Genomic DNA, 17,248 nt, shown 5'->3' on the forward strand with positions numbered 1-17,248 from the left:
AAACAAACAATGCACTTGCTGTGAATGTACGTAAAGGCTAAAGAAAAACATGTTAAGTAGGAAAGAAAATGCATTACAATTTTAGATTTTAGGATTTTCAAATTCTATTGAGCAAGAACACAACTCTTGAGAAACATCGGCCAACTACAGTTACTTCAATACACGTTTCATTGCATCAAGGGCAAACCAAAGAAATATTCCGAGTAGGTTGGAGTTTATGCTAGATTTCCTATAGAATGTAGTGCAAATGATTCCTAAGGAAAAAGTTCCTATAGGATCCAATCCTACGAATAAAATGTAAATGTTGGGAAAATTGCTAAGAATTCCAATCCTCCAAAAATCTTATGAAATATTGAAAAATCCTTCGAAGGGGCCCTTAATATTTTTATGTAGTAATTGACCTCCATGCATCCATGTGCATTAGCTAAATAAATCCAACTTCATCTAGTAATCCACCACACATTAAAGTAGAGCAAGACCTCCTACCACTTGGACCCTTAACAAATACAGGAGAAAGGCAAATTGAAGTACATAGAGAGGAGTCCAGGAGCTCGTCTCCTTCGGCGCAGGTGGGTCAAGCGAGATCAAAAGAAACATCGAAAGAAACAATCCATGGCAAGGTACAGGTAGGAGACGGCGTACTTGGCAAGCTCGTTTATAAGAAGGTCTAGGGTAGGGAGGGGAGGTGGCGTGGGGAAGTACCTCGGACGAGAAGGCTAGCTGGTCACAACGAGAATAAGAGGAAAAGATGATAAATACAGGAAATGATTATGACCCTGATAAATGCCATACGTCAGGTACGAGCACATGTCAACTCCGAACGCTTTCGACGGTAGGTTTAGTGTATGGCAACTTTCATGCTTCAGTTTGTTTTTAATAGAAACTTGTTGTGTGTCACTAGAATTTACCATCCTTGCGTGACTGGAATTGCCATAAAAAGATGTCAGGTCCGGAGTGCCACGCACCTGACGTGTGACACTTATCATTTGGAAAGAATTAAATACCATTCTGTTGCATTTGTTTGTGAAAGTTGTTGTAATTTACAGTAATCTGTCAAGGATATTGTTCACATAAAATACAATAAAGAAACCAACAAATAGTTTATATGAGTTGCGCCGCAGATACAGCACACTGGAATGCAAACCGAAAGTATGTTCACAATTAACCAAAAGTAAAGATGACACGCTACTCTCACTGTACATCAAGTTATGCAGAAGGCTGGTCAGGTTGGGGAACAGTGGAGCTGCTACCACTCTTGCGGGACATGCCCAAGTGCCCTGTCACAGTCCTTCCCATGAACTTCCCAGCTTTACCAAGGCCGCTGCCCACGGCACCAATACCAGAACCAACCAGACCAGCGCCAGCACCAAGCCCTGAGCCCACGAGCCCAACACCCCCGGCAACGCCAGTGCCCACAAATCCAACACCTGAACCAACTAGTGATGCGGCGCCACCAAGTGCATCCATCGTGCTGCCAATTACCCCAGCCTCCTTCAGCCGCTTTCTCTCCTCTATTGCTTTCTTTTCCGACTCCAGGGCTTCCAGTTGTTCTTCCTTGGTAAATGGATGATACATGACCTGAAGACTAAAAATATTAGATGCATCATTTTGTCCAGAAATTTTACTGTGCAGTCAAACCACATCATTTTACTATCACGTGTTCACGTGATCAGGACTAAACAAGTCGGTGCTTATTTATGCATGACATATGCAGTTACTCATTAGTTCACTATGATAGCAGACTTGACAATCATGATAGCAGACTTGACAATTCGGAAATCAAATAGGATATGCTTGTAAGTTATATAACCATGCTAAAAACAATCTCCAATTGTGTATGCTTTAACATCTATTATAAGATTCTCTAGCTTGAAGGCAACATTGGCAGAAACGGACAATAGAAAACCCACTCTAACCTTAAGATGTAATGACCCTCTATCCCTGTAGTCTTTAATCTTAAGTGAATCTACTGACTGCATAAGCTTCAGAGTGATTTCACTGGGAGTCTCGGGCACAATATTATTCACTGCTAATTTAGCCACACCTAGCCTCTTGTCTTGCTGAAGGTTGTCTTCATCATAAACCTGTACAAGTCAGAACAAACATATGTTACCCAGTAGTACTCAGAAATCAGCACAACAAACTGTAAAACTAACAGTGGTATGAACCCTTTGAACCAGAACGAGGTTGCAGCTGTGCTCGATAAGGCATTAAATAGCCTGTGACTATATTCCAATCTAATCTTGGATTGCTGGTTAAGCCAGACTAACAAACTTGGAAACAAATCTCTATATAAAAGGGAATAACTAATTAAGAGATATATAAGGCATATCTCAGCCTTATGCAGCAGCAGGTGTGTGGTCCTCTCCTTGGTCAAGCCCTGGTACTTCTGGCCCCACATAACAAATAGTAAGACAAAAAAAGAGATATGAACAACTTATGGTGCCAATGTACTTCTTGGGTTAATTAAGTAAAATTTTCATCCAAGGAAAATTTCTCAAACGTTCAAACAAGAGGGGATGAACGACATACTAGATGTAAAGTGCTAATTATTTTCAGAACAGGGGATGGTGTCAGCTAAGGTTCCTCACTTTTGGTACAGTTATTTTTTCCATTTCAGTATATAATTTTGAAAATAGTTCTGTCTAGAACCTTTTAGATTTGGCTTAGTTCACAAAAAATTGGCAGTAAAGCTGCAAGTTACAGCTTACAAGATTACAGATCCAGCATTCATGCAAGAAAAATGTGTTCATGACTTTCTATCCCTAGAGGATTTGTAACAAGCTTCCTACTTTTCAATGTCACAGATCACACATGCCCAGTTTGGTTGCTGAAAAGGCCTATCTCTGATTGATTTGAAGGAAGATGAAGACCTCTGATTGATTTGAAGGAAGATGAAGACGTGTGAGCATTAGTTTGGAACTCAGAGACTTGATATGCGAGGAATTAATTACAACACCACCACATTGTACAATCAGTATCGTGATTAGAGTTTCCTATAAAATTGTGGTAGAAGGAAACCAAATGTTTCTAATAGTTGAGAAACCAACAGCAAATCTGTGCTCCTCACTTACATAAAGACTTGAAACACTTATAATTAGTCTATTTGATTAAACAAAATATATTGATTAGGGTACCACTGTCGAGAGATTTTTGTTGGGTTGTAACAATGGTACTAGAGTTAGTACATGAAATTTGTAGTCACGGGGATGTCGCGTTAGGATACCAGTAGATATAGAACACAGGTAAAGGGGGACAACTATTTACCCAGGTTCAGGCGCGCAAGGTGGGTAAAAGCCCTACTTCCTACCTTGCTCTTTCCTATATATGGAGAATATCGAGGATTACAATGTCGGGGGATGCCCGGAGAGTTAGGGAAACTCAGCGAGTTGTGGTGGTGATTTCGACAGAAAGCGCCTGAAATCTTCTACATGATGTGTACGCTTAAACTAGGCGAAAAAAGAGAGGATTCCCTTCCTATGGCCCCCCTGTTGCCCCTTATGTAGCTCTGGTATGGATGACTCCATATCGGTGCGTAGGGCGTATAGGGATAGGAGTCGGACTGTTGTTGGTTTACAACACGTATAGCCTTTTCTACATGGTAGAGAGTTTTCCTTTGATGTTGTGTACTTCGTTGGAAAGCCTCTTCCCTGGTCGGTGGTGCTTCTCCTTGGTGTGATAACCTATCTGTAGATTTAGTGGGGCCCATTGATACGACGTTGAGGTGCCAGGCAATAAGTAATTCCAATGTAGATTTAGTGAGGTCCGCTTATATGACAAGCCCCCCATCAATATTCATAATGGAGCTTGGTTCGCAAGTGGGTCGACATAGATACGCGTAGTCTTCTTTGTCTTTGTCCTCGATGGGTTGCAGAGTCTTCTGTTTGATATGTGTCGTTGGCTTGTAGTCAAACTTGACATTTAGTTGGGCGACAGGTCGTCGAATGATGACGAATGTTGAACTTGATGCACATCGCAGGTCAGATGACGATAGTCGCTTGTTGCTTGTTGATCATGCTTAGTCAAATGTTACTTTTTACGCAATAGCTGCTTCTAATTGTCAGTTGCTACTTGTTTGTTGCGGATGCTGCTTCTTGATTGCCGTGGATGAGGATTAGATCTTGGCCATGGTCGTGTACTTGGATGGAAAGTCTCTTCCATGCTCGCCGGCGCTTCTCCTTGGTATGATAACCTATCTATAGATTTAGTAGGGGCTGTTGATACGGTGTTGAGGTGCCAGGTCATAGATAATTCCATTTATCATCGACAACCGTCAACCAAAAGTTTGACAATGAACAAAAGGCGGGTAATCCGTTCCCTTACGTTAGGACATGGTCCACGACACTAGAACTCTCAGTCTCATTACCAGATACTTGACAATAATTATAATTATTTTTACATCAAAATTATGCTAATAACATTTAAAGTCAGGAGTTCTTCTAGCACTGACATAATGTTAAGGTTCATAAACTAGCCGGCTAGTCCAAAGACTAAAGTTACTGCATGAAAGGTGCACAATCTACTCATGAATCGAAGTCCTCGATGTTAACTTAGTTTCTCCCATCAACTTCTCATTTATATAACTATGTATATTTACTCTGCTTACGTTGGCCCATGAATCTCATGTATGCAGTTGGCTAGGATGATTTTACCCAACATGGATGGCAGCATAATCTCCGAATTGGTCCACCACCTCCTTCGACATAAGCATGTTGTCGGTATTATATGACTACTGTGTGCGTCTTAGTTATGCAGAGGCCGGGTGTTGCTCATCATGCTTTGTATCCACTTGATGCTAAATTTTGAGTTAATAAAAGCGCCCTTTATTGAAAACGTTGGCCCATGAATCTCTCCTTCCTCCGTTCACAAATATAAGATGGTTTGGATATGTCAATATGGACTATATTACGAACTGAAATGAGTGAACAAACACACTAAAAAGTGTCTATATACAGCAGATTCAGAAAAAAGATAGAACATCCTATACTCCATCTATGGCCGGATGGAGTACTTAAAAAGAACGCAACGTTCTGTCGTCCACACGTCCTTTCATCCAACTCCTCACACCCTCCCCCCTACGATTTCTTTCCACGAATTTTTACCCCAAGATCCACCAGTTTTTATCCCACGATCCATCACGCTCTCTTCCAAAGAAAATCAGAAGGCAATTATGGATCTTGCGCCAGAGATAGAGGGCCAAAAACGGCACGCCTCCTGTTCTGCCAGACATCACGACGCCCCCAACCTTCTCCGCCACACCGCCCTCCATCGGCGCAAGATCTACACTATGTGTCGCATCCCGAAGGCCTCACCAGGCCGTCTCACCATGGCGTGTAATGCCCGATGCATTGAGGATCAAGAGGAGGGGTGTAGGTGAGAAGAGAGAGGGAGCAGGTGAGGAAGCACAAGAGGGTGAGACCATTGGGACTCTTAAGTAGCTACATGCCCTTGGGCCCTCCTAGGATATCATGGCCCAACTCGTGTCGTTGCACTAACCAGTGCACTTTCAGTCCGATGCAGGTGTTAGGAAGTATTAGCATTGGTCTAGGAGTCCTTATTAGACTATGTTTCCTTTCCTTTCCCATCGGCTATGCAATAGAGATAAGTTGCATCATAACATGGTATCATGAGCCTAGGTTTAAGGGGGTTTTCGGGCGCCGCAACTCAACCTCCTAATCCAATCATGCACGGCCGTTGGTCATCGCTGCCATATCTCCTGCTGCCGGCTGCTACTCCCGTCACCCCAGTGCTTCTCCTCTCTAGTCAATGCACACCTACCAGATCAGGTCGTCCCACTGACCTCCAGATCCGCCCTCGTCTGCTTTTTTGCCCGATTTCCTCCAGAATCGTGTTGCCGTACCTCAATCTCACTACGTGCTCTGCCATCCCGCCGGCAGGCTTCCGCCATCCTGCGCTGCTCCAGGTTGTTGCTCCAACCGACCAAATCGATCTGGACAAGGTCAACGCGTTGTTGCCTTCCGCCGATCCGCCGTCCTCGCCAGGGCTGCACGCGCGCGCCTCTGGCTGCCTCTCGATCGAAGCTATCGTTCGGTCCGCCAGGGCTTGCACGTCCGCTTCGCATGTGCCTACTGGTCTGCTAGATCGGGCAGCTGGTTGGCCGCCATGCTGCTCGGCTTGGTCCGATCTGTTGCGTGTTGTTCATGCTGCTCCTCACATTTTCGATAAAAGGCACTTTATTACTTAAATGGTTTAAGTATTACACCCGGCCTCTGCGTAACTAAGATGCACACGGTCAAATCAAGTCCAAACTCAGAAAGTAAAAATGGCGAAATACAAGTAATCATGACAAGACTGTATGACGCCTAAACCATGGGAGGGCCAATCCTAAGATCATGCTGCCATCCATGTCGGGTAAAAGTATCCCTCGCCGTATTCTCCAAGTGTGTACACACCTCCCTAAACAAGTCTCGATTCTCCACACGTTGTAGAGACGACCATAAACGGAGCATACCAATACATCTGTAGATAACCTGCATAAGAGAAGTGCTTTTATCATTAAAAACCATTTCTCCTTGCATGTTGCTTGCTTCTTGTGTTGGCTCTTCCCTGTAGTTACTACCGCTGCTCACATCTGCTACTTGCGTTGCTAGGTCCTCATGTACGGGTGCTCCTCTTTGCTGCTGCTCGTCAACATCTCATCGGCACAGCTTTCTCCGTAGCTTCTCTTCTGCTTTCACAATGGCTTTTGCATCTTCGTCCCGTGTATGCTTCTAGCTTTCTAGTTTTCTATCTTTTCGTTGCTTCCACCAAATACGTTGATATTTTGTGTTTCTCATGCCATGCGAGTCCACCATACCTTTGTCCGTCAGCCTTTCTCTGGTCCTGGTCCTTTCTATACAACTTTTGCGGCCTACATGCCCTTATTGTTTTCCATAGGATTTTCATGGACTCCTTTGGCATTGTTGATCTACGCCCATTGTCTTAGCCATCGAGCTTCTTTCAACGTTGATTGTCGTGGGCAATGATTTTCTACGCAATGCTTTATTATCTTGATGTGCCATCTTCTTTTGATAACCCATCTTCTCTTCATACTTATCTTCTATCTTCTACCGATGTGGTGTCTTTCTCTGATGTGCCTTCTCTTCGTTATCCCCTTTGGCCTGACTCGGCGGGTTTTGAAGACTCTTCATGCTACGATGACATTCTCAAGGCGTGGATTTGGATTATCATTTTTTAGTATTACACCTCTTCAAATGCAATGCTATTGCATACCCTTTGCATTTGAGGGGGTGGAGGGGGGGGGGGGGGGGGTTAGGAAGTATTAGAGACCTAAAATGCACGCATGACAGTCGCTCCCCCTTGCGACGCTGCTTCTTCCCAGATGACGACGTCTGAGTAGCGATGGTGCAACACGCCGTAGTCCTCCTACGTGGTGCCATCAGCGTGTAGAGTGGACCATTGGATGCAGAGCTGAGTGATCGCCGCGTCTCGCTTCTTCACCATGCGAGGTTCCAAGATGATGGCGATCAGAGCTAGCGGTGTGGTTGTAAGGTTTGGAATCTTGGGCAGATAAAAGAAGACCGGTGAGTAGTTGGGGGTGAACAGCTTGAGCTGCGAGCCATGGAAGACGGGGTGGATCCTGCTGTCTTGCGGGAGCTCCAGCTTGTAGGCAAGGGCGCCGACGCACTCGGTGGCAGTGAAGGGGCCAAAGTACTTGTACGCGAGCTAGCAACAGGGCTTGCTAGCGACAGAGACTTGGAACTACAGCTAGAGCTTGAGGAGGACTTGCTCACCAACGTCAAAAATGCGCTCAGTGGGATGTCGATCAGCCTACTTCTTGAAACGGTCCTGGGCACGCTCAAGCTAGGCGCGCAACATCTCAGTGTGTGTGGCCCAGTCCAGGTCACCGCTCGCCGCGCCGGTGGGCAGCTGGTCGCTGAAGGAGAGTAGGCCGCGCAAATTCGGCTCCTTGCCATAGAGAACTTTGAACGGTGAGCATTTGAGCGAAGAGTGGTGAGTCAACTTGTAGCAAGACTCCGTTGGGGAGAGCCATTTGCGCCACTGCTTCGGTCAATCTTGGATGGTGCATCGTAGGTACATTTCGAGGCATTGGTTAATGCACTCGCTCTGGCCGTCGGTTTGAGGATTGTATATCGGTTTGTGATGGCGGCGATGAGGTGCTCGCGCCACATGGCACTCATGAACACCTTGTCACGATCAGAGACAATGGAGTGTGGTACTCCATGGAGCTTGACGATCGAATCCCGGAAGGCCCGAGCCACTTACGCCGCGTTGAAGGGGTGGCGCAATGGCACAAAGTGGACGAACTTGGTGAGCCGGTCGACGATGACCATGATTGTGTCGTAGCCCCCTAACTTGGGCGGACCATCAATGAAGTCCTTTGTCAGATCGTGCCATGGCTCGATAAGAATTGGCAACGACTGAAGCTTGCCCGCCGGGTGATGGTGGTCATGCTTGGCCTTCTAGCAGACGAGGCACCGACGAACAAAGTCCTCGACCGCGCGCTTGAGGCCAGGCCAGGCGAAGAGTTTGCGCACCTGCTGGTAGGTCGTCACGATGCCGGACTGGCCTCCCACTACACTGTCATAGAGCGCCGAAATGAGCTTGGTTGGAGAGCTGTGTTGGCGCCGACCCAGAGCCGGTCACCTTGGCGAATGATTCCTTGACGCAACACGCGGCCTTGGTCGTCAGGGCTTTGGATCGCCAGCTGGGCGAGGAGCTCTTTGTGTGTCGCGTCTGTTTCTCATAGGAGTTGTCTACCTCCTGTAGCCACTGTGATTGGCAGATGGAGACCGCGTCGAGCGTGAGCTGGTGCCCCATGTGCGCAGCGCATTGGCTGCCCCATTGTCTGTGCCCTTCTTTTACCGAAATGTGAACTAAAGGCCGACAAGTTTAGACACTGCCTTGCGTTGGAGCTCCGTGTCCAACTACTGGTCGCCCAGGGCACACGTGCTCTTGTGTTGGTGACGATTTCAAATGGCCCGTGCTAGAGATAGGCTCGCCATTTTTTCAGGGCGAGAAATTTGTTTTCGTAGGTCAATAGCTTATGGTTCCTCATGCCCAATGCCTTGCTCATGTAAGCCACAGGGTGACCGTCCTGCACGAGCACCACGCCCATGCCCATGTCACAGGCGTCCGTCTCGATGGCAAACGGCCGGGAGAAGTCCGACAAAGGGAGCATGGGCGTCCAAGCCGTGGCTTGCTTAAGGAGATCGAACGTCTCCTGGGTTCGCTCGTCCCAATTGAAGCCCTTCTTGGTCAGGAGGTGAGTAAGGACACCATAGCTGGGGAAGAATTTCCGATAGTACCCGGTGAGCCCGGGTAATCCCGAAGCTCCGTGGCGGTGGTTGGTGTTGAAGTGTATATGTGGATTGCCTAGCCCTTTCCATCAGTTCGGGCTTTTGGTTGTGTTGGGTAGTGTATGAAGCTTAACATGGTATCAGAGCCTAAGGTCTTGAGTTCAAATCATGGCTTCCGCAATTTATCCAAAATTTGCGGTTCCCCCTTTGTGTCCACATATAGGCCTCCTGAGCCATACCTCTTGTGTCTATCCACGTGTTGACTTTCCGCGTCACACGTGAGAGGGGGTGTTGAAGTGTATATGTGGATTGCCTAGCCCTTTCCATCAGTTTGGGTTGTTGGTTGCGTTGGCTAGTGCATGAAGCTTAGCAGTTGGTACGGGCCAGGCATGCATTGCACTGGTCTTGCTGGCGCCGGTGGCGACTCCATCCTTGGAGATCACATGGCCCAAGTAGTCGATGCTCCGCTGCGCAAAAGAGCACTTGGAGGCCTTGACGTACAGTTTGTGCTGACAAAGAATGGAGAGCACCATGCTCAAGTATTGCTCATGCTCCTGCAGGTCAGTGTTGAAGACGAGGATGTCGTTGAGAAATATGATGACAAACTTACAAATAAACTTGGCAAAGGCCAGTGCTTAAGACGAGGATGTTGTCGAGAAATATGATGACAAGCTTACGGATAAACTTGGCGAAGATGGTGTTCATGAAGCATTGGAACGTTGCCGATGCATTGGTGAGGCAAAAGGAATCACCCAAAAGTGGAAATGGCCATGATGGGTTTTGAAAGTCGTCTTCTCCTTGTCCTCGGCACGCATGCGAATTTGGTGGTAGCCCGCACGGAGGGGTCTACCTAGGAAACATAAGATGCACCCGCGAGCTCGTCGTGGAGTTCTTCGATAACCAGAAGAGGAAATTTGTTCTTGACGGTGATCTTGTTGAGGTGGCGAAAGTCGATGCAGAATCTCCAACTACCGTCTTTCTTCTTGACCAGCAGAACAGGAGCGGCGTACAGGCTCATACTGTGCACGATCACGCCAGACTGGAGCATGTCTTGAACTTGCTTCTCGATCTCTTCCTTTTGAGGCGAGTATGGGCAGGGTCCAGTGTTGATTGGTGGTATAAAGCGGCGGCGCGTGAGCCGTGGCTGGTGGTGTAACCGTCGAATCGGTGATGGTTGTGGCGCCGGGTGGGCGACATGGCACCCGCAGTTGCTGCTGCTGCAGAATCGATGGTGGGAGTGGACTTGCTCACCTCGTCGACATCCACTTGGGTGAGGTTGATCTGTTTGGCGAGATTTTTGAGCTCGTGAGAATCCTACTCATTGTAAGCGAGCTGAGCCTTGACGCGTTGGTCAGCGGTGGTTTGATTCGCGTGGAGGGACGAATGACAGTTTCGAGCAGCGTCTTCAACTGGTCAGTGGTTTCCGCCATGGTCGAGAGAACGTGGTGGGTCTGAGCGAACGGTTTGGATGGCGGTGTTGTCGTCTCGTTCCGAACCAAATCGAACCCCATGCAGGATTCAAGCGATTCACCGAGATGAACCGCACTTAACACGGTGGATGTTACCGACTGGTCAAGACAATTTGAGAGCGGCGGCGGCGATCAGAGGAGGTAGAAGAAAAAGAATTGGAAGGCTATGTAATGCCTGGTGGATTGGGGATCGAGAGGAGGGGACTAGGTGAGAAGAGAGAGGGACCAAGTGAGGAAGCACGAGAGGGTGAGAGCGAGTAGCCGCAACTTTCTTATTGATAAAACCCTAACCGTGGTTTCACGCACGCTTAAGTAGCTACATGCCCTTGGGCCCTCACGGGATTACATGGCCCATGGCCCAACTCGTGCGCTGCACTAGCCAATGAGTCCAATGTAGGTTCAATTTTAGAGACCTGAATTGCAGACGTAGCAGGACGCTCCCCGGTGGCCTGCACCGCGACAGTGAGGGTTCAATCCTTTCGTCTTGGATGGACAACAGGCTCGTCCACCAGCGCCTCCCACCTCATTACCCCCAAAGCTTGTGACCCGAGGCAGCTAATGTTGCTGCGGGGCGCACGCGTGGAGGTCAAATGGTAAGGCAGCGCACGCAGCCAACAGCCTGAGCTCGCCGGACAGGCTGCTACTTGTTCAACAAGCTTGTGGTGCTCAATGAGAATGGCAGAAGCGGAGAGATTACTCAGTCCTCACTCGTGTTCCTCCAAGGTTCGGTGGAGCTCATCTATATTGTTCACTCAGAAATCTATTTGCCATGCATGTGTATAACTGTATATCATATTAAATGTTGATCTAAGCCTAATTCAAAGCATATGAAAAAGGTAGGCGTGTCAAATAAAATTCTCCTAGAGGATTAATAACAACTCTGGAATAAGCGGGTGTGGCATATGATGACATATGAGACATGAGGCTCATTGTTGTTATACAACGGTCAACTTGCCATTATAATGTGTAAATCCAATTCAGTTCTCTGTGTAAAATAATTAACTTGGTACCAAGAGAGTTGAGGTGTGTGTAAAATCATAATATAGTTTGTACCATATCTGGCGAAGCAGCATAACTAAGTTAACTGTGATGGGAGGAAATAAACTAATAATTGTCAATGTTATTACTGACCAAGTTGCCCTTCATGTAAGTCTTAAAAACACTCAATATTTGGGTGTAAAAATATTGCATTAATATTATTTTGTTGCCAGTAGCAAAGCACAGGCATTTAGCTAGTGAACATCTTAATCGTGTTGCACTTGAGAGGGGCCTTGCTGTGTCAAATAGCATCAGCCAAGCTACATCGCGTTGCATCCGCGAAATACATATTGTAAACAGATTTGGTTGAGAACGACCCATTATTTTCCCGGGAAATACAATGCAATCGATGTAGAATTACCTCAAAAATGACAGATTGGGTTTCCTTGTCTTCAACAATCAGTTCAAATGTTTCATTCCATTCAGGATTTAGGTTGTCATCTATGACTTTTGTTTTGACCTTGAACATGGGGCGCACATACAGGGTCACGTAGGGATCAGATTTACCAATCAACTCCTTATTCTTCAGAGATGTTGCTTTTACTACAGTAACAGAAAGTTTTCCCTCAGGTTTAAGCTCCAGCTCACTGCAGAGAAAGTAAGTACAACAGTGGAAAATCAAAGAGTTAAAACTCAGTAAATGCCAACAGGATCTTAGACGTATACAAGGAAAGCTTCAAAAGAAATATGCAGAAAGGAGAACAATAAGAAATCCTTATAAGCTAGTCAAAGAAATCAAACCAAGAAATTATGTACTTGTGTCGGAATGTGTGTGCATAAAATGTTTTGCCGTATGAAATACATGTTGGATTGCGCAAAGAATATCTAGAGATGAAGAACAGCAAAGGCATTTCTGGGCCCCAGGCAGCCCAGGTCATGGCTCGGGACGTAGAAACAATTCCTTGCCTATATTTTAGATGATACCACGTTTGGCCCTGGGCGCAGCCCATTACCTTGCCTTCTGGCTGGGCCTTAAGCAGTCAGTCTGGGGTGTCCACAATTGCTGGCTACGCCGTTGAAGAACAGTACTTAGTGTCTATTACAGGGGGGTGCATTTGAATGAGAACGCTAGATGAAATGATGCTCCGAAATAAAATTTTAAGAACTTCATGGCTGTTGCCCAATCAAACTTACTGGATGGTAGCATGCTAATATATGGCCACACACACTGGATCGACTGAATAACAAATTCAGACTACTTCCTTCCCCTTAACAAATTATTATAACTTGCTTGGATAGTTATATCTCCTTTTTAATGTAGTCCTTCTACTTCCGCTAATAACATTTTTCCAATTAAGAGTTTTCTATTAATATACAGAAGATACCAATTACAACCGGCCTCTACAACAACATGATATCAAGAGCAATGACATGCAAGCGCCACCGTTGCATGATATCAAGACATTGAGGATGCACGCAGCCAAATTATTACAAAAAAGAGGGGGGGGGGGCATGAGCAATGGTGATCCACGACAAGCAGCAACACCGACCATCCCTTGACAAGACATAGACTACGAGAATAGTTCTCACAAAAGCGACGCTTCCTTCCGGGAAGGGAACAACATGCAAGCGCCGCCGTTGCCGAATCCAACCATTTAAGGCCAGATAATGGGTTTTCACCTTGAAGATCAAGTCTGATCAAACTCCAAACAATGCCTTCAACAAGGGAACGGCGGAGAAACACTGCAAATGCCAGGTACAACCAATTATGGCCTGTTTGGCTACCTGCACCACTTTCTCGTTTCCGGTGAGCCTGGCTGAGTTGGCCTGGCTAGGTGAATACAGGGTAAAAACCATGTTGTGCAGATTGTTTGGTTACCTGCATCCTCCTCAGACAGGCTGAGAAGAAATACACATGATTGTTTGGTCAAAAGCATTTTCTCCTCAGATGCAACACGCTGCTGTTTGGTTACGCACGCACAGATGATTAATCTCGCCTCTTATCCACGTGGTGAACTTACCTAGAGCAGAAACAGGGTGCTGAAGAAAGAAAAGAAGGCCAGAAGGTGTGGCAGCCCTCGGATGCTCATCCAACGTTCACGAAACCGACTGGGCGCGAATCATTTTTCAACCCACCGACGCCCAGGTGTGACACGGATGTACAGTCAGTAGGGAGACATAGATCTACCCATCTACGACCATCGAAACAGAAAACGTGCAACAGGAAAGTCGTGTGAAACAGTAAGATGAAGCTAGTGGTCAAAGGAAATTTCAAACAGTCGACCGGGTGCAAAGATTTTGCCAAAATTCATTGGTTTTCATAACATGCCCACATGAACACGATTGTGTGCTATAATAGTGTTAGATAGTATATATATAGCCATGTAGCCTTTTGTCTTTACCCCATTGTATAAGGGGTTTTCTGCATATTTCCTGCACCTGTACATGTATATATACTGGCCTATGGCCCCATGGGAATACAAGTTGCATATTTCCTAACATGGTTTTAGAGCCCTAGGTTTTTTTTCGCATGCGCAACTCGTGCTCTCCGATCCAATCTCATCTCGCACTCGTGCTCTCCGATCCAATCTCATCTTGCACGCCGCTGCCTTCTCTCACCGGCCGGCCGTCGCTGTCTTCCCCACCCACGTGCCTCTTGCGAAGCCACTGCTCCTCCTTCCAACCTGCTGGGCTGCTGCATACACCAGGGACGTGGCCTGCTGCTGCTCCACCCCATCTGCCGCTGCATATCCCCAACACATGGTCTTCTGCTGCTCCTCCACAGCTGCCAGCCGTCCACGACTGTCCCGTGGTCTGAGTCAGGGTTGCCTCATCGCTGCTGCTGCCTATCGGATCCAGCCGCCACTTCCAGCCCGCGTTGGATCCAGTCGTCAGCTGCCGACCGCCAGCCCTGCTGGTTGCGTCGGTAGCTCGTCCCGAGCCGTGCTGCTACTGCCAGGAGTTTCCCATCTCGAGCACTCCCGTCAGCTACCGAATTCCTGCCGCCTGATTTGTTCCCCGGACTACATCAGGATTCTTTTCGTAGCTGCAGCCTGTTGATCTGTACAAAAAAAAAGGCATGGTGTCTCTCGCCCACTCTGAGGTGATTCCTGACGGTGTTTTCAGTGTTCGCTATACTGACCCGTCTCACACATGTGCCTTTCCTCGGTGCTTGGTGCTCGTCCGTCTGTGCTATCGTCCCCTGTGGCGACTCGCACATGATGATTGTCGCTCTACATCGACTCCTTCTGCGACTTTCATCGGTGATCATCGTTCTACACCGGCTCCTCTCGCGGCCCCCACCGGCTGTGTTGGTGCATATGACTCTATTGACCCGCGCCTTCCTTTGGCGCTTGGGGCTTGTCTGCATGTGCCCTCGTCTCCTTCACCGGCCTCTACGGATGATGTTGGTTCTGCTACGTCGCCTCCTCTGGCGGCTTCCACAGGTGGTGGTGGGCCTGGTGGCCGCTCCTCTCCCAGTGGTACTGTGTCGCTTACTTTAGCTATGTACTTCACCGAGCAGGAGATTGTGGGACTTCATGGTCTGCTGACCGCCTCCGGCTCTTCATTGTCGGGTGCATCTACGTCGACCTCTTCAGTTGAGCTCCTGACCGAGCAGGAGATTATGCGCCTTCGGTAGCGTTCAAGAGATCCATCGAAGCGAGTCTTAACTTTGTAGACCCACTTACAAGTGATTAGACGAACACCGGGAGGAAGAGAAACAAGATCCCAAGTGCCAGTGCGCTCAAGAGCAGCAAGCTCCTCTGCTATCGCAAACTGCCATTCAGGATGAACAACAGCTTGACGATAAGAAGTCGGCTCGAGAACAGTAGCACTAGCACTTGGAAAATCAAGACGATCAACAGGCGGAAGCGGACGAGGACGTAAGCCATAAGTAGGCTGAGAGGTGGAAGATGGCACATCAGTAGACGCGTCAGTAGACGCATCAGTAGACGCATCAACAGGACGCGAACGACGAGTATAATACCGAGGAAAAGATGGAAAAATACGTGGAGGAATCGCTGAAGTAGACTCAGGGGATGGAGATGAAGGAGTCACCGGGGATGAAGGTGGAGAATCCGGTGACATGCGAGGTGAGGAAACCATGGGCGATGGTGATGGCGAATCGATAATAGGCGGAGAAGCAGGGGTAGCACGATGGATAGACAAGGGCTGAGCGGGAGTGATAGGTGTGTCGGGAAAAGTGATTACGATGAGACTTTTGCTCCTGTGGCCCATATGACCACTATTCGCACACTTCTTGCCGTGGCCTCTGTTCGTCATTGGTCTGTGTCTCAGCTTGATGTTAAGAATGCCTTTCTTAATGGTGAGTTGCGTGAGGAGGTTTTCATGCAACCCCCACCTAGGTATTTTGTTCCTAATGGCATGGTATGTCGTCTCCGTCGCTCTCTCTATGGCCTTAAGCAAGCCCCTCGCGCCTGGTTTGAGCATTTTGCCTCTGTGGTGACTGCCGCTGGTTTTTCAGTGAGTGCTCATGATCCAACGTTGTTTGTACACCTTTCAGCTCGTGGTCGGACTCTTCTTCTCTATGTCGATGACATGATCATCACTGGTGACGACCCCGAGTATATTGCCTTTGTGAAGGCCCGTCTTAGTGAGGAGTTTCTTATGTCTGATCTTGGCCCTCTTCGGTACTTTCTTGGGATATTAGTCTCTTCTACCTCTGATGGCTTTTCTATTTCCCAGGAAAAGTATATCCAGGATCTTCTTGCTCGTGTTGCACTTACTGATGAGCGCATTGTTGAGACTCCCATGGAGCTCAATGTTCACCTCCGTGATACTGATGGTGACCCCTTGTCTGATCCGATGCGTTATCGTCATCTTGTTGGGAGTCTTGTCTATCTAGCGGTCACTCCTCCGGATATCTCTTATCCAGTCCATATTTTGAGTCAGTTTGTCTTTGCTCCCACTTCAGTCCACGACATTCACCTTCTTCGTGTTCTTCGATATCTTCGTGGAACGATCTCTCACCGTCTGTTCTTTCCTCGCCCCAGTTCATTGCAGCTTCAGGCCTTTTCAGATGCTACGTGGGGTAGTGATCCCTCATATCGCCGTTCACTTTCTGCTTACTGTGTTTTCCTTGGTGGTTCTCTCATTGCCTGGAAGACGAAGAAACAGACCGCAGTTGCCCATTTGAGTGCAGAGGCTGAGTTGCGAGCTATGGCTCTCTTGACGGCAGAGGTGACTTGGTTACGGTGGTTACTTCACGACTTTGGTGTTTCTGTCACTACACCTACTCTGCTATTGTCTGATAGTACAGGTACTATTAGCATTGCGCGCGACCCTGTGAAGCATGAGCTCACCAAGCATATTGGTGTTGATGCTTTTTATGTGCGCGCTGGTGTGCAGGATCAGGTTATTGCTCTTCAGTATATGCCTTCTGAGTTACAGTTGGCGGATTTCTCTACGAAGGCCCAGACTAGAGCACAACATGGCTTCTATCTCTCCAAACTCTTCATCCACCAGGAGTTTGAGGGGGGGTGTTAGAGTAGTATATAT

General features: G+C 47.5%; 1 protein-coding gene across 1 annotated transcript in view; it reads right to left on the reverse strand.

The window, feature by feature from the left end:
* Nucleotides 1-993: 993 nt before the first annotated feature.
* The window catches only part of LOC123052752 (calcium-dependent lipid-binding protein), a 34,705-nt gene continuing 18,450 nt past the window's right edge, over nt 994-17,248 (reverse strand). Inside the window, exons 9-11 of the mRNA XM_044476086.1 lie at nt 12,150-12,375; nt 1,917-2,084; nt 994-1,578 (exon numbers count right to left, since the gene is read on the reverse strand). Coding sequence (XP_044332021.1) covers nt 1,207-1,578; nt 1,917-2,084; nt 12,150-12,375 — 766 coding nt within the window. The 3' untranslated portion in view covers nt 994-1,206. The remainder of the gene's footprint in view (nt 1,579-1,916; nt 2,085-12,149; nt 12,376-17,248) is intronic.

The sequence above is a fragment of the Triticum aestivum genome, chromosome 2D, assembly GCF_018294505.1.
Source record: "Triticum aestivum cultivar Chinese Spring chromosome 2D, IWGSC CS RefSeq v2.1, whole genome shotgun sequence".
Lineage (NCBI taxonomy): Eukaryota > Viridiplantae > Streptophyta > Magnoliopsida > Poales > Poaceae > Triticum > Triticum aestivum.